This window comes from Hippoglossus hippoglossus, chromosome 12, assembly GCF_009819705.1.
Source record: "Hippoglossus hippoglossus isolate fHipHip1 chromosome 12, fHipHip1.pri, whole genome shotgun sequence".
Classification (NCBI taxonomy): Eukaryota; Metazoa; Chordata; class Actinopteri; order Pleuronectiformes; family Pleuronectidae; genus Hippoglossus; species Hippoglossus hippoglossus.
Genome location: NC_047162.1, coordinates 6,008,112 through 6,035,875, shown reverse-complemented (window position 1 = coordinate 6,035,875; position 27,764 = coordinate 6,008,112). Strand labels below are relative to the sequence as shown.

General features: G+C 42.2%; 1 protein-coding gene and 1 long non-coding RNA gene across 4 annotated transcripts; both read right to left on the bottom strand.

Annotated features, from left to right (window-relative positions):
• Window positions 1–1,525: 1,525 nt before the first annotated feature.
• ttll11 (tubulin tyrosine ligase-like family, member 11) lies at window positions 1,526–26,221 on the bottom strand. 3 transcript variants are annotated; one of them, XR_004615591.1, is made up of 11 exons: window positions 25,375–26,221; window positions 20,568–20,667; window positions 19,969–20,102; window positions 15,169–15,459; window positions 14,784–15,068; window positions 13,814–13,909; window positions 13,611–13,723; window positions 6,884–7,132; window positions 5,433–5,539; window positions 2,046–3,358; window positions 1,640–1,969 (listed from the first exon to the last, which is right to left on the bottom strand). XR_004615591.1 is itself a non-coding variant. In XM_034601795.1 (11 exons), the coding sequence occupies exons 1-11, from the start codon at window positions 25,903–25,905 to the stop codon at window positions 3,057–3,059; spliced, it is 2,106 nt and encodes a 701-aa protein (XP_034457686.1). In that variant the 5' UTR covers window positions 25,906–26,221; the 3' UTR covers window positions 1,640–3,056. The 3 variants fall into 3 exon arrangements, 2 of the variants coding, with proteins under 2 accessions (XP_034457685.1, XP_034457686.1); XM_034601795.1 differs by having other exon boundaries at window positions 1,640–3,358; window positions 15,169–15,237; window positions 15,340–15,459; XM_034601794.1 differs by having other exon boundaries at window positions 1,526–3,358.
• On the bottom strand, window positions 18,441–19,852 carry LOC117771459. Its single transcript, XR_004615592.1, has 2 exons — window positions 19,177–19,852; window positions 18,441–19,128 (listed from the first exon to the last, which is right to left on the bottom strand). It is a non-coding gene; the product is annotated as an uncharacterized LOC117771459 (long non-coding RNA).
• Window positions 26,222–27,764: the final 1,543 nt, after the last annotated feature.

Here is a 27,764-nt window from a genome sequence, read left to right as displayed (position 1 = left end):
TGATGTATAGTTTTATATTAAAATACCCAAAGACATCGAGCAACACTTTTAGTGCCCTTTCTTAATTTTGGCCTAAATTTTTGTGTTTGAATTAATTTGCGGCAGGTTGCTTCATGACAACTTTATGTAATATTTATATTTGGGGCAGCTGCGGCTCAGGTAATAGAGCGGGTTGTCCACCAACCATATGGTCGTCTGCTCGATCCCTGTCTATCCCCATTCCACATGCGTCAGTGTCCTTGGGCAAGAAGCTGAACCCCAAATTGCCCCTGACAGCTGTGCCAGCAGTGTGTGAGTGATGTGTGATAGAGAAAGTGCTGCACATAGATGCACAGTGTGAATGTGTGTGTGTGTGTGACGGGTTATTCTCTACTGTAAAGTGCCCATTTACCATTTGGAAATATGCACAATTTGGGGCTCAGGTCACTCTGCAGTTGTCAGGTTGGTAATGAAATGATATAAAGTATTTAAAATGAACACCCACTTTTACCAACTACATCATTAAAGTGAGACTCTGTCAATTAGAAGATACAACACATTATTTTAAATGAAACATTGAATCCATATACATCACAAAACAAACTTACTCAGTTCACTCACACCTTATTTGGTCTGGAATGGCCAGTGGCTTTCGTTGGCTACTATTAGCTTATGTTGCTAATTATGGTTGTGCAAGTGATATTAGTAACCAAGTCATGTTTGTGGCTGTGTGAGTATCTTTACATGCGCTACATTTATAGTTTATAGTTAAATTTGGCCGCTACTTGGATACAGAAAAAAAAAAGTTAGACTGAAGGAAGTTTATATGTAAACTTTATAAAATACTATTACAATTTTTTTCTTGGGTATTTCTCCACCACCGTAGACTTGTGTTTTGTCACAGTCGTAGCTGCAATAATAATTCAATGGTCAGTTACATTTGATATTCTGTATTTTATAGTTAGTATTCCAGCCTGTACTTTCAGAAGCACTGAATCTGATACAAATGAACTGGCTCAAGATTTCAATGGAAGCTAAAAAGGTAAACATCTATATATTTAGCCCTGGGAACCAACCAGAACAAAAACCACGAGGACTCCAGACAGTGGAGCTGCAGCGTTAAGTGGTGTCGGCAGCCTCGGCGACAGAAGGTGGAGGACACATTGGCAGATGGTTGTGTCTGAGGTCTTAAAACATGAAAAAGAAGCCTGTAAATAGCACAAACTGCCAACAGTGCTGCCATTGTGTTACATAGTGTCCCCTAATGATGTGGCAAATGGTGCCCATCGGGGAAATCACTCTGAGGTAGGACAGCAACTCTTTACTGTACATACATGCAGTTTAGAGATATGTGCACGTTAAGGCTTTGTGTGAATCGCTCATAGTGTATGTGTCCACAACAACACACTCACAACTTCAGTTCAAAGAGCAAAATTCATTTTATTTTAGTTTGCAGTCGATACATTTCATTCAAAATGATTCATGACCGTTAGTAACCTTATGAATCTACTCCATGTTATTTTAGTGCAGTTATGTACATGTAGAGTTCAGTGTGAGTTAAACAGCCGCCCACTCTGCAGCAGCTTCAGTGGGACTTTAAATAAAGATGGACGACATGACGGCTTCCCAAAAGTGAAGCCAAAACATCTTCAATCTCCTCCTCCAGGTTAGTGCACATCAAACAGATTGTTCTCAAAGACAGCGTCTGTTAGTTTAGGTAGTTCTCATCACACTGATGTTCAAGTGTTCATGTTTCTGAACTTTGGTTTTAATCACTTACTAAAAACAGGGTGAAACGTCATGATTGACAGTTGAGACTGACTCGTGATTGGTCGAGCGTGTGCATCGACCGGACCTCGATACCACGATCGCTACTGGGCTGGACCCTGACTCCAACTGCGCAAGATGGCCGCGTTCGTATCCTGGATATTTTGGCTTCGTTTCTGAGTAGTGGGAAAGTGGGGATGCGTTGTCTGTCTTTATTTACAGTCTTTGTGTGAAACGCAGCACAAATAATTCTTAGCCAGGATGTGACGAGTGAACAATCTTCGAAACAAACACTGAACATTAATATTTGCACTGTACCTGTAGTGTAGATCATTTGAAGCAACAGCGCCCCCTCTGGTTGGCATCGAGTAACTGACAGCCACATCTCACATTGGATAAGGTTTTATTACAAAAAGCTGTCTGACACTTGATGAAAAATGCATCTAGTTCTGTGCAGTAACTAATGATGAATGGACGTCCCCCATGAAGAAGCTGCTTATAGGAACATGTTCTGTGAAGGTCTGAGGCTGCCTGACTGGAGGAGAAGTGGGGACGTGGCCTTTTTCCCTTTGAATCCTCGCTCTCTCTCAACTCATCTCTAATGGGCTCATGGAGCTGGATGCACAGCTGAGCCACTGGCTGTAAATAGGCTTTCATCATTGAACTAAACACAAATAAATACAGTACAGTGCATACACACACACACACACACACGTACACATTCTCAGTCACCCTCACATCCATTTCTGTGCAAATGTAATAGTTTCAAGATCTTTTTGTGCAAATTCAAGAACATAATCCACATACTAAGGACACTCCCTTACACCTATGTATTTGCTGAAGTGCGATGTGTGTAAATCTATTCAAACGGGGCATCTAGTGTTACTCCTGTTCGTCGCAGTGTGTGTGTGACCAAACGTCGGTGAAGGGAAGCAAGTAGCTGCCCTGTAGATTCAGTAAGAACATTAGAAGCAGCCATATCCTCCTCCTCCTCCTGACTGGACCGCTCTTCATATATGATCTCACCGGGAGGGGAGAAGGAAACGCACCGGCCTCCTCACATCCCTCGTTCTATTTCCACTGCGAAACCCCCGCAGACATCTTCTCCCTCTGAGGAAAAAGCAATCAGGCTGAGAACAGTCCTCCTGCAAGTCAGCCAGCAGGGGTCAAGCGAGTCGTTTTTCCCGGCTCCCATCATCCGAACCTTGCGGGAGCGGCTGACGAGAGTTGGAAGCCTAATTTCCGTGCTCCTGCGAAGAAGGCTAAAGGCGGTGTTTGGGAGTTGGACGACGAGCTGAAGGTCTCTCTCGTCAGTTCTCCACGTTGGCCCTGAGTGTGCGATGCTTGAGTCTCTGATGCAGCCGGTAGTCCTGGCTGGCCGCCCTCCGGAGGGGAGCCGGGGAGCCGTTGTTGGGGCCGAGTGTCTGAGTCTTCGCTCGTGGCAGCGCTCGGCTGCAGCTCACCGAGCGTCTGTCTTCGACGCCTGACTGGGACTCGAGCTGGGCCTCGCACAGCTCTAGCAGTGACAGTACCTGCTCCCTCTGCACCAGGGATTTGAACCTGCGACCTGCCAGTGAATAGAAGGCCTCCACAAAGGCTTGCAGTCCCATCCCTGAAAAACAACAATGGTGGAGGAAATAAAGTAAAACAGTTAGAACTATGCTCAACAACAAAATGTGGGATCTCTGCAAAACCACAATAGCATCACTTTATCTAGCATATTAGTCAGTGACAGTCAGTCACACCACTTCTTGGCTTTTTATATAAAACAGAAGTCAGACCAGTTTAAAGGGGAAGTTTGACAAAAAGCAAGAACAAATTGCCAACGTTTCCTTGTCTGTTCTGTCTGTCCTCATCTATTCGATGGGGAAAACATCATTCTGACTTCCCATAAAGACTGGAAACAGGAAGAAGCAGCGTTCTAATATTAATTAGAGAAATTGAGAGATGCTGGTAGGTGGATTGTTACGTTGGGAGAGATTCAGTTTAGCCTTTTCCTTATATATAAGAACATGTAATTGGACAATGGAAATATCATATATCAGTGGATTCTAAAAGTCTTTCAAAAAACCTTTGGGTTGCCGTATAATGAAGAGGACATTCTGCTTATTTCCGTCTCTATATTTTTATTCTGGGACGACACCAGAGTATCTTCGCATGACTCAGAGTTCAAGTCCTTGTTTAACTCAAACTTCCCTTTTCACACCGCTGACTGAAACAGGCAATATTAGCTTAGGCCTCCTTAAGAGACCTCCTTAAAAAGACCACTTCTGATTGGCCGAACATCTGGTCAGAGATTTACTTTTACGTACGTCTCCTTCGATACTTGGTCTCATTTAATATGAACATCTGACACTGCAGCAGATGAACTGTCGTCCATGACATGAGGGCGAGCATAAAAGGTCCCCCTTAACATTTGAAGCATGATAATAAAATATGAATGATTAGAAATTAATAATAAAATATGAATATATTGTTTGTGCCTTTGAGAGAAGACGACAGCTCTGAGGGTTCTGCTCTCAGCTCATTAAACCACTGAGCTGTTGCTGCTTTAAGGATCAGAGATATGAACTTTATTACTTTCACATCTTGCCTTAGGGACAAGGTCAGAGACACTGAGGGTCAACAACAGAGAAGGAGAAAAGCAGGAGCTGAAAGTATGTTCTCCTGCAGCTGTTGCTGTCGACGTAGAAGAGGAAACAAATGTGCAGAAAACCCAAGGAACTCATGGAGGGAAACAAATTAATGAGAAGTTGATTCACAGGTCATCTGCTGTAGAATTAATCAGAATCATAATATTAAAGGGGGGGAAATATCGGAGATTTTGAGAAAAAATTCTAAACATTAACCTTGTAATATTATGAATTTATTCTTGTCAAAGTATTCATTTAACGAGAAGAAAAGCCAAAACATGAGAATATGTCGCAATTTTACAATAAAAAGTCATAATATCACGTGAATAAAGAAAAGGAAATAATCAGCAAGGGGAACTTGAGATCATTAAGTCTTTCTGCCGAGTTTTTATGCACAATCTTTTTAAAGATCCATACACATTTTTTCACTTCAAGTGTCCCTCATACTTTGTCGTAGATCACAAAGAGTCTGGCACAAGAAAGCATTTTAATAAATTATTCCATGGGTCCTTGTCACCCCAATCAAAGCATTAGGAAAACATTTGACGATTTGCTTCATTTAAAAGTTTGCTGCCTCCTCCAAGTTCCCGAACAAATCTTCCAAAGCACATCCACAGAAATAACAGACCCTGACTTCAATCTCCCTGAATACGTATTAGCTCATTCTCAATTCAGCCCACAAGCTCGTCTGTACGGGCCCCTTCCATCCTGGTCCACGTGATCTCCATCCGTCCGCTCCGCCTCACAAACATTCCTCGCGAGGTGCAACGTCTGAATAATTCATGTGTGATAGTCTCTTTGCTGTCACATTGTGATCTCGGCTCATTTCAATTATGGGAGCGCAGTGTCGGAGGGAAACTGACAAAGAATGACAAGCAATTATCTCCAAGCACATTATTTGCTCCGAGTCTCAAGGATACTCGGCTCTATGTCCTCTGCATGTTGTTTCTCTGTGAGGGCTTTAGCATGTATCTGTGTGCGTGCGTGTGTGTGCGTGCGTGAGCATGTGTGAGCGTGTGTTTGTGTGTGTGCGTGTGCGTGTGAGTGTGTTACCTGCTTCTCTAGAATCCGTCGTTGCTCCTGACCAGCGACGTGTACTGTCTATGTAGAAGATGTCCACTGAAGCCATGGTGAAGTTACTGTTGCTCAGTTTACAGGTCCTGGAAACAACCAGACAACATTTTATGTCCACGTGTTCACAATCGGACTGACACCAGCCGCGCACTTTTCCCCAGTAACTGTTTGTGTAGTTGCTGAGGTGTAGCACGAGATACTGTATGTTTCTTAATTGGATTCAACTTTTCACTTTACATGTAGTGAGACGATGAAATGCGGTTTAGCAGCAAGTGCAGAAGCAGCGAAGTGCAGAGGAACATACATATGTATCGAGACATATCGATATAAATAACAGGGAGGTACAAGTGTGGCAATCAACACGTGCGTTATACTGTGAGGTGTTTCCAATGTTCCCCCCCTCCCTCATTTATGTGACAAAAACACAAATTTTACCAGATGAAGTTACACATTTCCCATAATGTAAAAAAACTGAACATCATTAACCCGATAAAGGGAGAATTAATGGCAGAGCTGATGTACTGCTCAGGCATAAACCTAATAACGTGAGCAGTGAGTGTGTGTGTGTGCTGTAACAGACAACAGAGATATGAGCTCGAATCTATCATCTCTACATCAATTTACAAGACAACTATTAGGGGCTGACACCAGCATCTTTTCCTGATTTTGTTGTTTGAGTTTATTATTTGTCAGGAACCTTAACTAGAAAGAGAAACTAGGAAAGCTACTAGCTAATTTCCATGTGCAGTATCTGGGCAGGTAGACAGAAGCACTATCCACAGCATTTATTATTTTTTAAATGTTATATTATACATATTATACCATATTTTTAAAATGTTTAAGAAATTGGGAATGAACGTTAGTGAGACATTTTTCATTTATATCATTAAAGTAGTCAACAGTGCATTGATAAGTATTAGTCTGATCTTCAGTTGCATGGTTGCTACAAAGTTAGATACTATGGGAAAATTCATGCATATCCCACTTAGTACGTGAATAAATTATCTATGTACATAGCTTCTGTAGAATTGAACATTTACATTTAAATACTTTATATTTACATCAGGAGCGGGTCCTCTTTACAGATGCCGCCATGTTTTTTTACAGTAGCCCAGACTGGACAAACTAAACACCTTTTGAGTTTTTATGACAACTGAAGGTTTGGAAGGGGAGGGTGAGGTGAGGGGTGTTCAGCTGCTACATGCAGCTTCACCACTAGATGTCACTAAATTCTATACATTGAACCTTTAAAATACAACTGGTAACATTAACAATTTATTTATACTATTAAAAGTTTTTTGTGATCTATTTTATGTTGTATTATGATGAGCTGATTTGTATAACTATTCACTGCTTTCATGATTCTACTGAAGATTAACAACTGCTTTGGCAGAAGTCTGGGGCTTCGGTAAAATACATCTCATTTGTACCTGATGAAGGTTCGGAAGGCTGTGGGGCCCAGACGCATGTTCCCCTTGACACCGAGGAAGCGTATGAACAGAGATGCGATCCGCTCCACCAGCCGCAGGTAGTTGAACTGTTTGGTGTACTTGGGGTAGACCTGCTTCAGACACAGTGAGGGCAGAGCTCCCTCGTCCGAGCCCTTGTCTTGCGTCTCCGTCTCAATGGGAATCTCCTCCTTGTGTTCGAACCCTCCAGCCCTCAGTTGGGAACTTTTCCTGTAGACCAAAAAGGAAAGAAAAAACGGATTATACTGTATTACATTTCAAAGACAGACTTTTTTTATGAATTGATAAGTTGACTGAGAATTTAACCAGTAGCTGAGGAGTAGAAGTAAATCACTACATGCACTTGTGTGCTGTCCAGGGCTGAGAAACGGCCTTCGGGCCCTGCAGGACAGCAGCAAAAGAGCATGAGGCCAATCCAGAGAGCTTTTGTCGGCTGAGTTACCGACTGCCAAGCACCTGAGGTAGATAAATGCACCAAACATTTCACTTGAGTCTGCACTTACAGCCTGACTTGGCAGCGGAAGAGGGAGGAATAATATTGCATGAAGGACAAATGACTCTCCTTTGACTCTTTTATCTCCCAGCCACCGCACACACATCTTTTCACTGTCAGAGCTCACATCCTCAACGTTTATCTGCATCAGTATCTGAGCCTTTTATAGAGGTTTAGTATTTGGAATTAAAAAATCAAAGTTTTGCTTCTTATGAAGAGAAAGTTGATACTTGGATAGTTAATTAAGTCACACAAAGCCCAGAAAGGAAGGGCACTTGTGTTGTGTGCAGCACTGGGACTCTGAGTTCTGCATACCCAGGTGATAACTGTTGAAAAGCCACAGTGGATTGTTGCAGTTGTTTTAGTCTGTGCAGGGCATTAGTCAGTGTAAGCCTGAGCTTAAGAGCCATATTGCCAATTCCGGTGCAGTGACTGATGGTGGACAAATTGAGGTCTTAAAGACGTCACGTTTAATGCCCGGAATGAGGGAGAAAAACGTACAAAAGCACTTATGTTAGTTACTTGATTTGGCCAAAAGAAGTCCATCGACCACAGATTCAATTCATCAGCGTCCTGAGCCACGAGGTCAGAGAGAGAAAGGAAAGGAAATAAAACAGGGGATTTCTCTAGATTATGTTCCCGCAATACCAGAGGCTGCACTTTTGGGACCACATTTCTAAGTCCTTGGTTTAAAAAGTTTATTACACCTAAATACTTGTTTGTCCAACTCTTTGGATCTTAAATTGTCAAATATTATTTTTGTGCAGTTTCATCAAGTTTCATTTTATTGGTCATAGAGTAGAAAACATTTGAATTTGTCACCTTTGGATTTTTGTTTTACACCGATTCATATTTTCTAGCCTATTCATTAATAAAGGCACAGATTAAAGATGGATGACGTGACTGCTCCCCAAAAGTGAAGCCAGATCATCTTGATTGCCCCCTGGTGGCTGGCTCCAGTATAGGTAAAAAGAAAAACTCCTCCATGTTAGCAGCTGGGACATAGCCCAAACTATTTTTATTGATTTCTCAAAGATGGTTTCTGTCATTCTAGGTAGTTCTTATCACAATGAGGTATGTTTAAGTGCAAATAAAAAAAGAAAGTTATTTGAGGCTGTAAAAACAACTGCAACATCATGATTGACAGCTGAGACTGCCTCCGGATTGGTTGAGATTGAGTATAGGCCGGACATTGAGACTGACGCTCCACTAGGATGTTAGCGCCCATATCTGGGATATTTTAGCTTAATCTTTTTTTTTAAATCACCTGGGGAAGCGGAGACACATTGTCCATCTTTAAGTACAGTCTATCTATGGTGTCAGGTGTGACTGGTTACCAGCTACGATCTGGCACCTACATCATGTCCCATCTCTCGTCATGCTTTTGTGCTTCTCCTGAAGAATTTGGTACTTCTCATAGAAAATGAATGGCAGCCAGGCGCTCAGTGCGTTTCTACCCTCAGGACCGTGGGGGCGGGTACACACTGTGCTCGTCTGACATCTCCCTCCTCTTAGCTTTGTCGTCCCTGTTACTCTACAGCACAACTAATTACACCTTTATCTTCCTTGTTCGTACGACAAAGTCGCAGTGACCCCCAGTACCTCCCATCACAGAGCAGCAAAGAGGAGGACTCATCCACCAGACTGAGTGAAAAACACCTGCCCCATCGGCCTTTTAGGATGACACCTATGGTCAACGCGTGTTTATGAAGATACACAGACAAACAGGAACACAAAGGTAATTTCACATCAAGGGCATACAGTGCTGCTGACGATTATGAGGCACTTTCTTTGCCCATGAATTAGTAAGCAGTGTGAATGGCACTGAGAGAGCACTGCTGAATGTTTAATAGAATCAATCATCCCTCGGCAGCCAGAAGGACACCGCCCACATCTATTTAGACAGGACAGACACGGCCCAAAACAGCCACGTCTCGGACAGAAGCTGACAGCGAGACAGACAGCGAAGGGAATGTCGACGAGCATTCCCCCGCAGACGGAGAGGAGAAACTGACGGAGGCAAAGAGAGAGGGTAAAAGGTGAGGAATGGCAGGTTATTAAAAACACATTCAGAGGTGCCGCTGCCAAATGTTAGCTGAGAGTACGTGAGGAGGGCTGCGCCTAATTCAGCTGTCATTAACCGGCGTTAGTGCTATTTCTGGTCTTGCGGTGAGTAACTCTTCAAAGCTGCAGTGCGATTCAGCTCCAAAAGGAGCCAGATGTGTCATTGAAAAGAAATGAAAGTGCCTGTCCACTTATCTCCATTTCAGAAATTGACTTTTTTCAGAGCGTGACTCATACAAAACATACGAAGACAAAATAAAATCCTGTGGGTGACGATAAACGTTTCGTGTTAAAGATTTAAAACCCACCACAAGAACCAGAAAACGGTGTTACAAGTATTTTATACAAAGCTTTCCTCCCTAAAAGAATAGAAAAGTTAGACATTGGTTTTAAAGCCAAGTGTCGTCTTGTTACCTTACACTTTTCATCCAGATGATGTACTGTAATTTAAGGTATGCAAATCTATGAATATACGCTTTTTGTTCTCACCTATATATTCACATACAGCTCATAATGGCTCGTAAATCACCTTCATAGACAACGTACAAAGGCCCAATGAGCTGGGTGCGAGAAGTACGTCACCGATATCGTCACACTCTCCAATTCCTCATTTAACCCCCTGATTTTTGTACTTTTACAGCACGTTTAATCTGAGCAGTACCTTTGCATTGTGTGGCTGGTCGGTTCTCATCTCTCTTTTACTTCATTTTGTCGGGGGAAATTCATACGGGATTGGATTCGGTCTGAGCCCTGCGTTCTGAACGACTGAGTCCCATCCATCCCACTGCAGAACAGCTGTCAGTGACCACAGTGCAGGTGTATTTACTTACAAGTAGACCATCTGCGCCGTAAACAAAACACTTAACCTCCTGTTACGGTATCAGGGACACTTTGTTAGCGCCCCGTTAATAATTCGGAAAGTTTGCAAGGAAAAAGAAAAGGGAAAACAAAGAAGTCCTTCACCATTAAAATAAATCTGTACTGAATATGAATTTATGCATGCTTACGGCAGTTTAAATCGTGTTTTAATAAAAGTTATAATCCACTGGCGTCCCTGAGATTCTAGTCATGATAATTGGTATTTGAAGAGTTTTGATGCCATGCTAAGAGACAGAAATATTCACCCAGCTCTCCTCTCCTCTACTTATTTCCCTTAATCAGCCCCATTCCTTTCATTAGTCATTAATCCAATGTTCACATGCTGGCATCAATTGTGGATATTGGATGTTGGAGATCTTTTTGCCTGCATTTCCACATTCATGGCTTGATTTAAAATGGATAAAAGTCAATTTTGCATTCAATGTCATGAAAAATAGTCCATTTCCCATCAAACAAACATATGAGGACTGCACCCATGGATCGTGTCCATGCAAACACACACAAAGAAGAAACTGTGGAAGTGAATGATTAATGAGCTCCTATTTAGGGCCTGTGTCATTGCAGTAATGATTACATTTTTCAGAGCATATCCAATCTCCGCACTAATTTAATAAACATTAGCCATAGCTAGTTGGGACATAATTAGCACGCCCCCGACCACAAGACACTATCTGCACAGCTGACAGGACACTTCCCGGTAATCACAACCTCACATGAATACTAAATTGTCTTGTTTAGAATTGAATTTTTGTTAATTGTGCCGAATCCCAGAAAGAATATTACCAAAGTTGGATCCAACTCTCAACTTTCCTGTGATTCAGCACAAATAAAATAAAGTTAGTAGAAGTAAAAAAAAAGAAGTACTTGATTGGTCGATTAATCACAGGGGACATATTTTTTCCGACCCTTGTAAGTGTTTGATGGTCGGTGATGGGACATTGAGAGAATTGTCCGATTGTCGTCTGCCTTGCCTCTGTTGTTGCTGCTAGCGATAAACGTAAGGGGGGGGGGTACAGCTTTAGATGGTTATGCCTAGCGCTGGTATTGTTGTTGGCAGCCTTACTAATGTTGCAGCTGACAGCTTTATCTGCTTTGGTTAAGTATTTCCACACTGGGGTTCTGAATCTGGTCATACGGACTATTGTGCCCACACTGCTGTGTTTAAGTCTCGCCTGACAAATATGACTTTTTAACTGTTTGTCAATAACAACAGCGCCTCCTGCTGCATATCTGCTCTAGATACCACTGCCATATCTTTAATAGTGCACTGTGCTAAACCCACAAATGCACGACTAGTCTACAACGATGCAGTGTCAGCTAGAACTTTTGATTTGACTAGTTGAGCCTGATATGTGCTACTGATCTCAGCTTTACTCTGGGTCCTTCCACGCTTTTAAAAGAAGACACTTTACTGCTAACTCATTGCTAATCAATTACATTATTAATCATTAGCTGAGCACTGACTGTGTTATCATTAACCTCATACTACTTTATCAGCTAAACCAGATTCCTAAAAACCTCCACCCCATCACCTGACTTCTATAATTTTTTTATTCCATCTCATTATCGTCATTTAGCACCATATGTTGTTACTGTTGGCCTGAACTCGTCATAAAGTTTATACCTTATTCCAATCACTTCTCCTATGTCTAGTGTTGTAGCATCTACAAATACAATGATACATTCGAATTTTAAACATGGCTGCAAGGCACTATGTTCCTGAACAGCATGAACCCTGCTGTCCTTGTGGGAGTCACTATAAGTGGTGCTTTATTTTGATAGAGGCTCTGAATCATATATATAAGACCCCCGACCTTGTTTCTTTCCTGTAGCTTGTGTGACTGTCGATTGTACAGAAACTCACACTGAGATATTTTACAAAGATTTTCTTCCACTATTTAATTTGCTTGAGGAGGCTCAAAGTGTGTTGTGCATCTACAGCAGAGCAGTGAAATAAGTCAAGGTATCATTGTTATGTTCTTATTCAGACAAACTAGATAATAAAAGCAGTTCCGTGGCTTTCATTCTCTGTATGTATGTTCTTCAGAGTTTAACCTTCAGGCCATACAGCATTGACAGCAATCATCACTTCCATACAGGGTTGGTAGCATACAGCTGTTAAAATACGTCCTTATTTTTGGTAAATGCACTGAAATTGGACCAGTACCCAGTACTGGGTGTCGGTCGATAGGCAAACTCCAGGTATCGGTATCGGGAAGGGAAAGATGGTATCGGAACATCTCTACATAAGATGCAAAAGAAAAGAAAATCCTCCCAACGGAGAAGGTGAAACCAGAAAAAGTTTGATATTTTTCTTGGAAAATGACTTTTATATACTAATAGATAATGAATCATCAGTTCATTATCTCAGCTATATAACTGTATCGTGTACAGACACAGATATACAGTTTTTTTCAGGAACACCCACTAACTAACTCAGGGGCAAAGATTTAAGTCAACAGAGACATTCTGAGGAACATTAAACTAAAGAATCGGAGGTCTCTGAAAGTATGTAGATAAGAAATGGTTGAAAGGAATGGAAATGTAATTCTGTACACTGCGTTGAACCTTGGTATAATTACACACGGTAAAAAGCAAGGTTCTGCTGATTCGAGCTGAAGGAAAATGCCGCAATGCAGGAGTAACAAGGATTAAACATATTATAGACGGATTATATCAATATGTTACTGGTCATGAATATAATAGTTAAGTAGGTATTATCCTTGAGACGATATCCCCCTCACTTGCAGAACAAAGCAGATCAAAAACCTGATATAGAAGTTAATCTGGGGAGGAGGCGAGAAACAAGCGAAGGAAGCAGAGAAACAGTGAGAGAGCAGTAGGCAAGAAATGGAGATGGTGGTGGAACAGAAACAGTAAATCCTCTTGTCACAGAAGAAACACAGATTGAGAGGAAGCAGGAAAAAAAAACCACAAACCCCCAATGGTAGAGGGGATTTACTGACAGGCACCACACAGGGCCAGTCAGCCAGAGAGATTGAGCCCCCAGACTCGCACAGTGCAGTGTGAATTTCCACCACGGCTCGGCTGAATTTAATTTTTCCATTTAACAGGCTTACGGAGAGCTGTTGAGTGGTGCAGAGCTGGGCAGAGTAAGGTATCATGTCCTTAAGTGGACTCTTAACACCAGCAGAGGAAGAGAAGAGCGGGGGGGGGGGGGGGGGGTGGAGGAACGTCCACTGCACTCTGTGTGTTTACTGTGTAGTGTACATGCAGTACGTGTGTATTTACCCTGAAGGTTTCTTATGGCCAGGATCCATAAGGCGCAGTGTGTCCCTGATCACACCCACTTTGACCTCTTCATCCACAGGACTGGGAACATATTCAAAAACTCCTGACGACACCTGGAACACACACAAAAGGTTTATTTTAGTACTGCTCATATTAAAATATAATAACTACACCACTATGGAAATACTGGTGTTGACCTTTACCTCTTTTTCATGTTCTATCCTCATACTGGGGTTGGAGTTGACCTCTAATAAAATTGGCTTCAGGTTCTTCATGAGCAGGATGTCAAAACCCAAAATCTGAGACACAAGCAAATCCTTAATTATTAATGTATATGAACAAACAAAAATATACACGGGGGGGGGTACATGAAGTTGCAATCTGCATCTGGTTGTGTCACAAATATATACAGGGTTTATATTTTAAGTGAGAGCAATTGCAGCAGACATGGATGAAAAATGTATGGGACGCCTTTAAGCTGCCAACAAAATAACACAATATTTCAACATTGTACCTGAATTATTCATATAATAATAGACAAATTGTTTTCGTAGTTTACCGAATCGATAAAATATATAAAACTGAGTATAAATATAAACTGCTAAAGATCAGGGTGAAAACCAATAAGGAAAACACGAAGGATGACTGATAAGTTTGTGGCCTGCAGTAGAAGGAGATGAGTTATAAAGCTCTCGTTTCATGCACAAGTAGTTTAACTCTCTGAGTGATTACGCAGCCTTTAGGTCAATCAGCTTCCAAGTCATCTGCTACCTCCGTCTCAAGGGGCTGGTGCACAGGGACAATTCAAACATGGCAGACACAGAGGGCCTGGAAGATGAACCCATCCTGGAAGGTTGGTCACCGTCACCAAACATGAGACCAATGACCAGATACAACTTCCAGAAGGATCTATATGCTTCATGTGGGAGGGGACTATGGACGTTTTTGCACCTGAACGTCCGAACCATGGTCCAAACCAAGGATCAGGATTTTACATTACATTAATTATTCCTAAATAGATACAACTGGATTTTAGTGACTGTAGCAAAGTATGATGTACATTTATATTCGATATTTGAGTTATGACTCAGAGAAGAATTTGGAACAGAGTTTTTCCACAGATGTTCAGAGCATATTATCTGAACTCCTTACAAAGTCTTAGCCGTGACCCACCTGGAAGCACGTGGGTCCTGGTTTGCCCGGCGGTATATCGGCCTGGTAGTAGACTCTAAGTTCAGGCACCACGGCGATGATGGTTTTGATGACGAGAGCGATGATGTCCGACCACACCTTCTTGATGTCTACGCCTTTGGCTGCGAGCCTGTAGAGGACGCTGGAGAGGGACCGCTTGCTGCCGGTGCTCTGGCTGTCTGAGTGGACAAAGTTCCCACTGTGCACGTTGAGGGAGTAGTTTGTCAGGTGCATGAAGACATGGCTCAGATTCTTCTGGCTTGGTTCCTTCACAATCAAAATGAGAGTGGCATTGATTGAATGGCGTAAGAATATAAGTAGATCTTCTAAGGAAACCTGACAACATCGGTAGCACTGTCATGGATACCTGGTAGGGCTCGGTGCAAAAACGTGTGAGGCCTTCCTTGGCAATGTAGATCTCCAATGGCTCCAGAGACTTTATCAGCACATAGAGGCGAATATCAAACTTGAGCTTGTCGATGAGTAGCGGCCTCTGGATGTACTCCTGGACTACGCCCTGTTTGGCCTGTGCACCTACCATGAGCTTTAGGTCACTGGGGTCACGGATGAGGTAGATGCCGTCCCCCTGAGAACCCCCATCCGGCTTTACAATGAAGGTTGGATTCACTGTGGCATCGTTCTCCTTCACCATGCGAATCTACAGCAGGAGGTGGGAGACAGAGAGAGAGAGGATAAGGTCAAGGAAAAAACAACCTTGATGACCAAGATCCCCGAGAGGAGATACACAGCCTAGTATTCAAAAGTATTTGCCCAATATCTGATTTCTTCTATTTCTGAATATTTGTCCCAAGTAACCACAAAATGCACTTTTTAAAATAATTATTGGATTTATTGAATGTGAAAAAGTGAAATAGTAATTCCCCCTCAGTTTCTAAATTAACCGATTAACCAACTTTGATGATTATTTGGTTCAGTGACACCAGCTTCACCCAGGCATGATTACTGTCAGGCCCATTCGACCTTAACACAATGTAAACAGAACCCGTCTGGCAAAGTGAAGCAGCCTAAAAGGTGTCAAGAAACAACACATGATGCCGCAAACTAAGGAAATTCAAGAACAGATGCTGAACAAACGGAAATCAGTCAGTCTGGAAAGTGTTACAAAGCCACTGTGAAGTCTCTGGGGCGACAGCGAAACATGATGACAGCCATCATCTACAAATGCAAAACACTTCCTCTATGAGCGCTTCAACAACTCATCCGGGAAGTCACAAAAGAAACCAGACGACTGTTTTAAGAACTGCAGGCCTCACGTGTCTCAGTTACAGTAAATGGCTGCAGAGGTTTATAATATGAGACGTTCATGGGATGTTTGCAGAGGTGTCACAAATATTGACAACTATCCAATCCTGAACAATTTGTCGTAAAACTAAACTGCAATAAGTCTAACTTGAAAATGTAACATCCAGTATTAAAGAAAACATTAAATTTAACATTCAAATTAGGTCACAGCTCATCTTTTGAACTTTAAAATTATGACTCTTGATAACCTTAAAGATTGTAATGTCAAACTGGGATGCTGAACAAGATGGATATTGTTTTCCTGTTCGGTTGGTTATCACATATATGAAGCAATTTGACTTGTTCTATTGTAGATATTTACATCAGAAACAAATTTGCAGGGGACCCTGATTCCAGTGTTCCCTCGCTGTGTCAATATGGTTTCATAAAGACCCTAATTTAACTTCTAGCGGCACTGCATCCATTCAAACCAGCTCAAATGCATCATCACTGGTCTTCATGTTGCACAGGTCTGATTAAGCACTGTCTACATTCAATGAGGAGTTTAAACATCCAACTTTCAATTATTTCTTTGAATAAAGCTTTGTCAAACTGACAAACCAACATCATATTATTTAAGTTTTTTCTTTGTTATTTGTGCCTTTTTAATGTTGAACACCTTATTATCGACGTGTAGGAAAGCGGCTGTTTGATAGGGATACAAATTAAATTTGTAATATATTAGTGCCCCCTGCTGGACATTTTATGTAGCTGCAATATAAAACTTCCTTTAAGATCATTCATCAATTCAAAGTGAAAAGTGCCCTTTGATATTATTACAAATAACTGAAACTGAAATGTAACTTCCAAATGTTGGTTGTGCTGGAGAAAATAAAATATATTTTTTAATGAAAGTTATCTGTTATTAGCTCTGACTACAAATATGATTGATGTACAAATCACATTCAAACTTTGGCTCTTTCGTCGTTTGAACAACTTTCCTCCCAAGTTGTTATTTTATAAACGCATAAATTTGGATACTGGAAAAATCGTTGTCACTTCATTTATGTGCTGAGTGGCACACTTGCTGACTGTGCGTGACTTGCTTGTTCATGGCACTCAACCAGGAAAAAGCAGGAGAGAGAAGCTCATTCTTCCCGGATTCTCTCCACTGCTCTTCCTCCCTTTTCAGTGTCGACACTCACTCACTGTGTTTCCTTCACAGGACAACTCGACTAGACTCAACCATGTGTTAAGGAGTGCCAGATTACTATAGAGGGTGGCACGCATGAATGTGTTACAGTCTGTCGTTTCCCCTCAAGGAAAGGGAGCAATGAAGCGAACACAACAGAGACTTAAACAGGCCGTACTATGTAGAACACTACTGTAGCACTGAAGCATGGTGAATATCCACAGCAAAGGATTAGAAGAGGAACTAAACTTGCTAAATATGATAAATCACTACTGTTTGCATTATTAGTGCTATTTGCTTTTTTTTTTATTGTTTGTTTTCTGACTATTGCATATTTTTGTCTTCAACTCCTATTTAATTTGGGACTATTTGATCACATAAAGGTTACCATTATTCAAAAACTGACTACATTTTATTCTGTGAATTAAAGTATTAAAGACTAATCTTAAACTTTTTGTCTCTTTTTTGTGCAGACCTGAAATAAACATACTTTCTGAACGCGTCTCCTGTGACCACTTGTGATTGGATCTCATTTCCCTGCTCTATCTTTAAATACACGCACACGTACGTTGTTTCTGTTCCTGAACACCTAGCGCTGTTGTTTTCACCCTGTGCAGTTTGTTTGTGTCAGTGTGTGTCGGCTCGAGTGAGAGAGAAGAGAGGGGCTGAAAGAATGAGTTATGAGTCCTTCTGTGGTGATTAGTGTTGATATTGAGGACACAAACAAATTACTGTATTGTCACTGAAAAGCCTAAACATAGATTTGATTCAGTGTGAATCTGTAGCAGGTCAGAGGACGTCAGCTGAGTAGGCGCTGCTGCATCTGTGGCTTCATTAACACAGCAAAAGTGGTCTGAGTGATCGGATCTCAGGGACACATGGAGGATGCATGTAAGTGCGTTAAGACCTGAACTTAGGACTGACCCCCTGTGATGGGATCACTCAGAACGGATGTTAATATCAGGTCTGAACGGGGCCTCTGATATGCAGTGAATGCAACTTTTCTGGCCTTCCATGACGGCTCAATTCTGCTCAGACAACACATAGAATCCATGTTTTGACTGATACAGTGGGGCAAAAAAGTATTTAGTCAGCCACCAATTGTGCAAGTTCTCCCACTTAAAAAGATGAGAGGCCTGTAATTTTCATCATAGGTATACCTCAACTATGAGAGACAAAATGAGAAAAAAAAATCCAGGAAATCACATTGTAGGATTTTTAAAGAATTTATTTGCAAATTATGGTGGAAAATAAGTATTTGGTCAATAACAAAAGTTCATCTCAATACTTTGTTATATACCCTTTGTTGGCAATGACAGAGGTCAAACGTTTTCTGTAAGTCTTCACAAGCTTTTCACACACTGTTGCTGGTATTTTGGCCCATTCCTCCATGCAGATCTCCTCTAGAGCAGTGATGTTTTGGGGCTGTCGCTGGGCAACACGGACTTTCAACTCCCTCCACAGATTTTCTATGGGGTTGAGATCTGGAGACTGGCTAGGCCACTCCAGGACCTTGAAATGCTTCTTACGAAGCCACTCCTTCGTTGCCCGGGCGGTGTGTTTGGGATCATTGTCATGCTGAAAGACCCAGCCACGTTTCATCTTCAATGCCCTTGCTGATGGAAGGAGGTTTTCACTCAAAATCTCACGATACATGGCCCCATTCATTCTTTCCTTTACACGGATCAGTCGTCCTGGTCCCCTTGCAGAAAAACAGCCCCAAAGCATGATGTTTCCACCCCCATGCTTCACAGTAGGTATGGTGTTCTTTGGATGCAACTCGGCATTCTTTCTCCTCCAAACACGACGAGTTGAGTTTTTACCAAAAAGTTCTATTTTGGTTTCATCTGACCATATGACATTCTCCCAATCCTCTTCTGGATCATCCAAATGCTCTCTAGCAAACTTCAGACGGGCCTGGACATGTACTGGCTTAAGCACGGGGACACGTCTGGCACTGCAGGATTTGAGCCCCTGGCGGCGTAGTGTGTTACTGATGGTAGCCTTTGTTACTTTGGTCCCAGCTCTCTGCAGGTCATTCACTAGGTCCCCCCGTGTGGTTCTGGGATTTTTGTTCACCGTTCTTGTGATCATTTTGACCCCACGGGGTGAGATCTTGCGTGGAGCCCCAGATCGAGGGAGATTATCAGTGGTCTTGTATGTCTTCCATTTTCTAATAATTGCTCCCACAGTTGATTTCTTCACACCAAGCTGCTTACCTATTGCAGATTCAGTCTTCCCGGCCTGGTGCAGGTCTACACTTTAGTTTCTGGTGTCCTTTGACAGCTCTTTGGTCTCGGCCATAGTGGAGTTTGGATTGTGACTGTTTGAGGTTGTGGACAGGTGTCTTTTATACTGATAACGAGTTCAAACAGGTGCCATTAATACAGGTAACGAGTGGAGGACAGAGGAGCCTCTTGAAGAAGTTACAGGTCTGTGAGAGACAGAAATCTTGCTTGTTTGTAGGTGACCAAATACTAATTCATTAAAAATCCTACAATGTGATTTCCTGGATTCTTTCCCCCCATTCTGTCTCTCATAGTTGAAGTGTACCTATGATGAAAATTACAGGCATCTCTCATCTTTTTAAGTGGGAGAACTTGCACAATTGGTGGCTGACTAAATACTTTTTTGCCCCACTGTATATATCGCACAGAAATACAGAAGAGCAATGATTAGTTTTAAATAATCCAAACTGGAAAATGATACTGTTTTGGTGTTGCACAGCTGTACCTGTGTGGAGAACTGCTGGTACTCCTCAGGTAGGATCCAGGAACGGGGATAGAAATCGTACTCGTCTGGGAACAGCTCCTGAACCGTCCTCATAGCCCGACTCAGGTTGATCTTCCTCAGCATTTCTACCATTCCTGTGATGCAGGAAGCGACATTTCAGAGATGTAAATGAAAATGCAGTTGGAAATGGAAGAAACGATAAATCATATTCTTGTGCAGCTGTTACTGTGAATGCAGCTAGTTTTACTTAGATAGATGCTATAGAACCACTTCAGGATATCAGAATAGCGTTTCCATGCTGTAGAAGCAGACAGACGATGCAGTAAGATATTACTCCATGTAAGAGAGGGATGATACGCACTAATCACTTCCGTCTCTAAAGTAATAATTATTGCCATGGCACGAAAAGGTTCGCATTGCTGCAATGAGGATCAGTGGGGCTTTAACTAAACCCCTCTTGTTGTGATAACTGAATACTGAGTACACATGAAGTAGTGCAAGCTGTAATCGAGCCATCTCTCCTCTTCAAGCGTCAGTATGTGTGGCTTCATGTGAACAGAAGGTTGTAGGGAGAGTGAGGCAGAAGCTGTGTGAAATACCTGGGAACTTGTTCACCTGCCCTGAGACAATATTCTCATTTTCGTGGAAGGAGACGCCATGCCAGTAGATATCACAGGCCGCCCGTCTTCCCAGAGGAAACTGAAAACACACATGAGAGAAAGGTGAAAAAAAGAGGAAATAAAAACACAACCTGCAAAATCAGATCCTTCAGAAAGACGTAATTCTTTTTCCATCTGTAAATGACCATGTAGGCTTAATCTTTAGCAATTACTCAGGGTATAGGAAGGGCGCTTGTCCTGCTGCTGACCCCGGTGTGGGGATAATCTTGCCTAAAGACGGTAGGTAGTGCGTGTTCTGTTGTGATGAGCTGGGAAAGAGGAGAGAAGTGATACTGTAAAAGGATTTAGAGAGCTCGGAAATCCTACTGGCACAAGGCACAGCTTTTGTCCTGGACACCTCTCCTCCTGCCCACACTCACACACTCCGAACTACAGATTGTGCATCAAATGTGTTTGTTACGATCAAGTTATAAGAAGAGGATATTCCACTCATACTGTGAAAAGAATCGTGCTTTGAACGTTTGGACATTCTGCGCTTCCATTTTGATTTTCAAGTATCCTGTCATAAAAATGTGTTATTATACAAAGCAAAAACAGTTCCAGCAGTGTTTAGACCCCCGGCTAGTACATAAATTACTATGAAGACAGCTTCTACTTCTCCTATCTCACTTCTCTGAGAGTTTCAAGCGGATTGTGTCTAATTGACTAATTGACTGCTGAAACCCATTGATGCATTTTCAGCTTTTTAACAAACAGGACGAATCACTGTCGTAAGTTTGGTCTCAACAGATGTCCCTAAAACAGAATGTCTTCTGTATGTCGATGCATCACAAATATTTGTACAAGTATCATCTAACTTAAGTGATAGTGATAAAGCTCCTACTAAATGGAAATGTTAACCGCCCTCTGCTTACATAAGTGACTCCATCAATCAATTATCTACAGTTCAATACTTCGAGGGTCACAGGGGGATAGAGCCAATCCTGGCTGACACAGGGCGAGCGGTGTTCTCCACCCTGGACAGGTCGCCATTCCATCATAGGTCAGATACACAGAGAAAAACAACCATTCTCACCTTCAGGCAATTTAGCGTCTGTGGGAGGCTCATTATAAAAACATGCCGACAGCGATGATTCCTTATGCCAAACATAAACCTAAATATTAAACTTTACAGTATGCTATCTCCAATAACAACATTGTAAGGAATAAGTAATATGATGCCACTTCAGATAAAGACCAAACCTTCTGGAGGGCTTGATGACATTATAAGCTAACTTCGGTGAGAATTTGACCAATATTTATTTTATTTCTTTTGCAATTCAACTTAAACTGTTATAATCGCTCATAAAGCTTCTATGTTTTATATTGGAGATATATTGTTTAAATAAATATGGAGCTGGAAAAGAGCTTTTAAACAAAATGAGCACCATTTCTCTTTGATATATATCAAAGTCACAGAAGTTCAAACTTCCTTAGCCGAATCTGCGATCAGAAAGGTTTCTTATTGGACCAAATCGGCAAGCCAGAATTCATTAAGATCTGCCGCTGTGCTGCCCAAAAGTGTGATGCTTTGACACGGAATGACGCCATAACGTATTTTAGAAGCTGCACTTCCTGATTTCCAGCCAGTTCATCAGACCCAGTGTTAATATCACTTGACACAGCTCACATCTGAGTTTCAAAGGATCAACAGTGAGCTGGAAAGTATGACGTCACGAGTCTATCTTTAACTGAATATTATCACGACCCTACATCAAGTTGTACAAGAAGGTCAGCTTCTATCCTGATATGACACCTCCACACTGTCCAGGCACAAGACAGTCCAGTGGAAGAATTAAATACCGTTAATGAGTTAACGTGTGAAACGGGGGAAACCCTGCTTGACAGCCAGGGCTGCTATAAATACTGGCAGAGAGATGCCAGCGTGTAACCGTCTAATTACATCAGAGAAGGAGGTCAAGTTGATCAGAGTCGTTTCTAAGGGATCCGGCCCACAAATAGCCATCAAGTGTGCGTATGGAAAGATGGATGGACAGGTGCATGTTCAAGCTACTGCTGTGGATTTCATCATGCACAGGTCATTTTCCAAATCCACTTTGAGCAGGAACACACTTTACTCACTGAAGTACAGCACTTTAACTTAGCTACTTTAGCAAAAAGCAACAATATGAAGGGTTTTTTAATTCCATTTGATCGATCATGTCTCCAGTTAACAGAACTTATAATTCAAGTCATTCCGCCTACTATTCTATTATGAAATTCCCCATGGGGATGAATAAAGTATCCATCCTTCTATTCTCCAAACATGCTACAATGGAAGCCTCTAAGTGAGAGGTACCTTCGTGCCTTTTAAAATTCATGCGCTTTCATTCAAAATGTCAGCTTCATCTGTTGGATTCTCATAAATAATACCAAGCCTGTGATTAAATGCACGGTTATTAGTCTAATTTTCTGAACCCTCTGGCTTGGCACTCCCTCTCTCTGCCTCAAAGCGGACTAAAAGTCTATTGGATTAGAGGAGCTTAAGGCTAATCATTTCCCACCGTTTAAGAGAATGCCATATGCTGGAAGTCGGTTGACAGCGTCCTCTCAGGTCAGAGAACACTGCAGATGTAGACACGCAGAAATTTGGATGCAAAGTGACCTTAAAGCCAAACTGTGCAACTAATCAGTCACTAAAACACCCTCAAAAAGTGTATCAGCGCCGCTTGTTGTAAAGGTGATAAAGTTGTAGGCTTGTTATAACTCGTTAAAAGAGATTTTCACCAATATATTTCATGACTGATCAAAGAAATAGAGCGAGAATACTTGAGTTTCTACCCCTTCAAAGATGTTGACAGGTACTTTCAAAGTGATACAGGATCTATAGCGCCCTTGACTTTGACGGGGCTGGATCGTGTGGACAAAGCAGGGTAAGGTATAGTCCTCCCCTCTCCTGTTTCCATCACCAGAGCTGAGAGGGTTTAAGTGTCACTGCGTGGTCATCGGTGACAAGTAGAGTCTTTACTTCAGCCGTCTCATCGCATTGCCCGTCTTTACTTCTCATGCATAATGGACATCGTGTTGATAATGGCTGAAACAAGGGTATTCGTTGCATCACGTTCACACTCACCAGATGGTGTTTGTGGCTCGGAGTAAGAAGAACTGGATCAATTAGCCCTCTCATAAATCTTTTAAAGTTGTCGCTTTTCTTTTGGAATAACTTTCATCCACAGCCATTGCCTGTGCATTTTTAGAGGGAGGCCCTTGTAGCTGGTTTTATATGTCATCTAAAGAATAATGCGCCAAGTCTTCTGTTAACAACTTATTCAACACAAACTTTGATAGAGATCATGAAAATAAATGGGAAATGGGAAAAGGGCAACAAATAATTATACTTTAAATAAGTTATCAGACAGGACTTTCTTGGCTTTGTACACTTGCAATTAAATTATTTTAACTTTCATATGCTTAGTGTCCATGTCAACATACACAATGATGGCACATGTCTGACAACACTTTCATCAAGTTGCAGCATCAGTGTTCTAAATATTAGTTTGACTTCCGGGTGCATGATCAGCCAAAGACAAAGCTACCTTCTCCAAGCCACTGTGGTAAAGTGGCAGGTAGCGACGACAAGGATAAATATGACACTACTCTGTGTAAATATTTAAAATAGTTGTACTGACTAGACATGACCAACACCGATCCTTTTTAGTGTCCCATGTTTTCCTATTTGACCACCTTCATTAATGTAAGCTATATACACGTATGTCTATACATTAATGTGAATGGTGATGTAACTGCTGAGAAGCTGTGATGTACCATGAATTACAGATTTACAAAATAAAAAAATTTAAATTTTAACACATTGTTTTTACGTTTTTCATAAAATAAATAGATAATCTTAGTTCGAGTATGGAAAATCTTTTTACAAAAGCTTCTACACAGAGGGGAGTTTAAGTTCAAGAGTTTTTTTGATTAGCATTTTGTCATGTTCCTGATTTGGAACGAGAAGAAACAACCCAATAACTACATAAACTAGTCCTGTTGAGACAGAAAAGGTTTTCCAAAGGGTGGCAAGCTAACGTAAATATAATGATTAGATTGATTTAAACTCTGACTTAATAATCAATAACAATAAAGGAGTCTTTTACACAATGTTACATGCCCAGTAGAAGTGATCTGAAGCTGTAGCAGTGCAGGAGGAATTTTCTCCTACTCCATCCACAGTCACATAAACACAGGCAGCTTTTGCCTGCGTGTAACTTTGACCTCTGCAACTCTAATCCAGCACATCTCCCTTACTGAGCTTCCTCAACATCAAGAGGACACGTGATAAGCATCTTCCCTGTGGAGCCGAATCAAACAAAGCAACAGCCTGAAGGACTCAAACCCATGACTTTAGCTCTCTACAGTAGAGTACAGCCAGCATGAAGCTTATGGTCACGTCACATGTGAGGCATAGTCTAACTGTTAGACGCTATTCATTCACAGAAGGCAGTAAAGCAGAGAACCATACCACTGAGAGTCACTCATGTGCAGGCTTCCATTGAAATGTGGATGTTATCATTAAACCCCCCCCTGCACCAGAGGGGACAAACTCCATAAGTGGAGGTGCTTACTGTTGTGTTTAGCAAGAGGAATAAGTGGCAGACATGTTCCCTAATGGGGCAGAGTTGGAGGGCAGTAAAGCAAAGGTTTTCCTGGATGCTCATTATATCATTATTGATGCTCTGAGCAGTGTCAGGGATGTGGGACACTGGATGAAAAGCGTTTCTCAAAGACAAACAGCAACGCCGCACACCTCTTTCCACTTCAACTGCTTGATGCTGATCTTCAGCGCCTCCAACGAGGTTTTGGCTTTCGACGTGTCCACTGTCACTGGTCGTCTCCTCCTGGCCGGCTTGAATCCGTCCTCGCGGCGTGTCTCTTGGTTGTTCTTGGAAGCATTGTTGGCCACACAGTTCCCGTTAGTCTCGGACTTGCCCTGCAGGATCATCTCAGTTCCCTCGATGTGAAGGGTCCGCTCAGTCTCCTGCCTGTTCGAGTTTTTCCCCACATGAGCAGAGACAACAGACCCAGGCGAGGACGCGTCTGGGGCGTGCATGCCACTGGTGTTCTGGGCATCTTTCCCCTGCTTGGTGCGACCTTTGCCTCGGGGTCTGGAGCCGACGGAGGTGCTGATGATGCAGCAGGGGTCCGGTGAGACGGAGGCAGCAGGGGAGGACGCCGGCAGCTGCTCCTCGGCGTCCACGTCCTCTCCTCTCCCAGCCTCCTCGCCCAGTGTTTTCATCTGCTCGAGCTGAACCTTGACTTGGATATAATGGTCACTCATCGTGCGAGAGGCTGGACGGGGCACGGCGGCACCACAACAGTGCTACGATCCAACTCCGGCCGGCTAACGTTGACCTGCAACGATGTGGTCCGCATCTCTAGCTCAAAGGGCTAACTGGGGAGGGAGAGCATGTCATTCACAGCCGTGATGTGCCCACAGCTAGCGAGACACCGGTTGACATCTCCGGCTAGAGAGCTAGCACAAGCTAACGACGGTGTAATGACGCTACTAAAGCAAGTGGCTCCCACCAGCTGCTGCTGACTTAGCCGCTAATGCTAAACACTGGTGCTGGCTGCTGCAGTAAGGGCAGCTCGTAGAGGCACTTCCGGTGTCAACAAAAACTGCAGGCACCTGTCTTTAACCTTTAAATAGTGAAAGTGAAATGTTCTGATATTGAAGCAAACTGTTATTTATACTTTCCTGGCTAACCAGTAATTTCAAGTACATCTCCACCAAGGTTACCAAGTACAACTTGAAAAGTAAAAAAAATGTTGCTTTTGATGACAGATAGACATTCAAAATGTCTAGATAATCGCCTTTTATCTTAATTATTTGTGCAAATGCAGATCATAATAACTAATTAAAAGCATTAAATTATAGCATTGTCTATTGTAACGACCTATTGTGTCAGTGGCAGTAAATGTTAATAATGCAACCTTAAAAAGGGCTACAGAGCTGCAATAACAGACACAAACAGCAGGTTTTAAATGTGTCATAAAAAGCAAAGGTATTGTAGTAAGGACTGGGTTCAAGTGACTTTAATATTAACAAATCTTTTAGTAGATACATATTTATTTGGGAATTCGGCCGTATTAAAATACAGCACATATGAGCACAGCATGTAGAAAAGAATAAAACAGATGTGAAGGGATAACACCATAAGTGTACGCAGCGTCTCCACCATCCATGACCCGGAACAATAACAAGTAAGTAAACGTTCCCAAGCCAGTCCAGCATGGCAACTGACAGCTGCTAACCCGCAGTTTCTGTTGCCACCGGAAGTGCCTCCACGAGCTGCCGCCGCCACGATTTGCTGAGCTCCACCTGACGTCAGCCTGTCAAACTTCATTTAGCGAACACATGGTTCCGAAGCGGCTCTGCAACTCATGACACACTTTACCTGCCGGGGCCGGGAGGTACTTTTATTTTGTAACAAAGAGCAGCGTCGTTCAGATGTGAAGTCCCCTGTATTATTACCCCCCCCCCCCCCCTCCCCCCTCCCTCCCGTGTTGCTAAGCAGCAGGAGGCAGAGCAGCCTCCACGAGGGGCTTTGAACCTGCTTTGAACCCGGCTCATGCTGCCTTCACTGCCCCTCGTAACTCCCGCCGCTGGCCTTATTGACTTCGTTATAAATAGAGCCGAGACTCTGGTGGAGTTTAGATTTGTTTCGATCCTGTGAGCTTTACTGACACCAGAATGTCCATATCATTATACGAATAAATAAATGGCACGGCGTAAAAACATAGAATAAAATCATCACACTTTAAGAGTAGACGGGGATTAATCAACAAACAAACTTGCTCTGATTAAATATGATTATTTCCTAAATCCTGAATGTTGAGGAATTTTTGACCATCCTCACACATTACTGTATATGCCACTATATATTATGTATATTGTATATTACAATACATCTGTACAGGAGAATAGTGCCTGTCTAATTCCACAGATACTCCTTTCTAAGCAGTACCAAGGTCAGGTTATAGATAAAGGACCAACCAACAGTACATTGTGGTGTCTACGTTCAGGGACTTTCAACTCAGATGCTCCAGACAGAGAGACACCAACTTCAACTCTTTTGCGTATTTCACCAGTGGCAAGACGTAAGGACACAACATGAGGTTGTTGAATAACAGGAG

What these genes read in the sequence shown, in the direction of transcription:
- ttll11 (XM_034601794.1), bottom strand. Translation starts at nt 25,905, where the DNA reads ATGAGTGACCATTATATCCAAGTCAAGGTTCAGCTCGAGCAGATGAAA. An exon ending in GCCTTCCGAACCTTCATCAG is followed by an intron (nt 5,540 to 6,883) that starts GTACAAATGAGA and finishes GGTTGTTTCCAG; the next exon opens with GACCTGTAAACTGAGCAACA. An exon ending in GACGGATTCTAGAGAAGCAG is followed by an intron (nt 3,359 to 5,432) that starts GTAACACACTCA and finishes GTTGTTTTTCAG; the next exon opens with GGATGGGACTGCAAGCCTTT.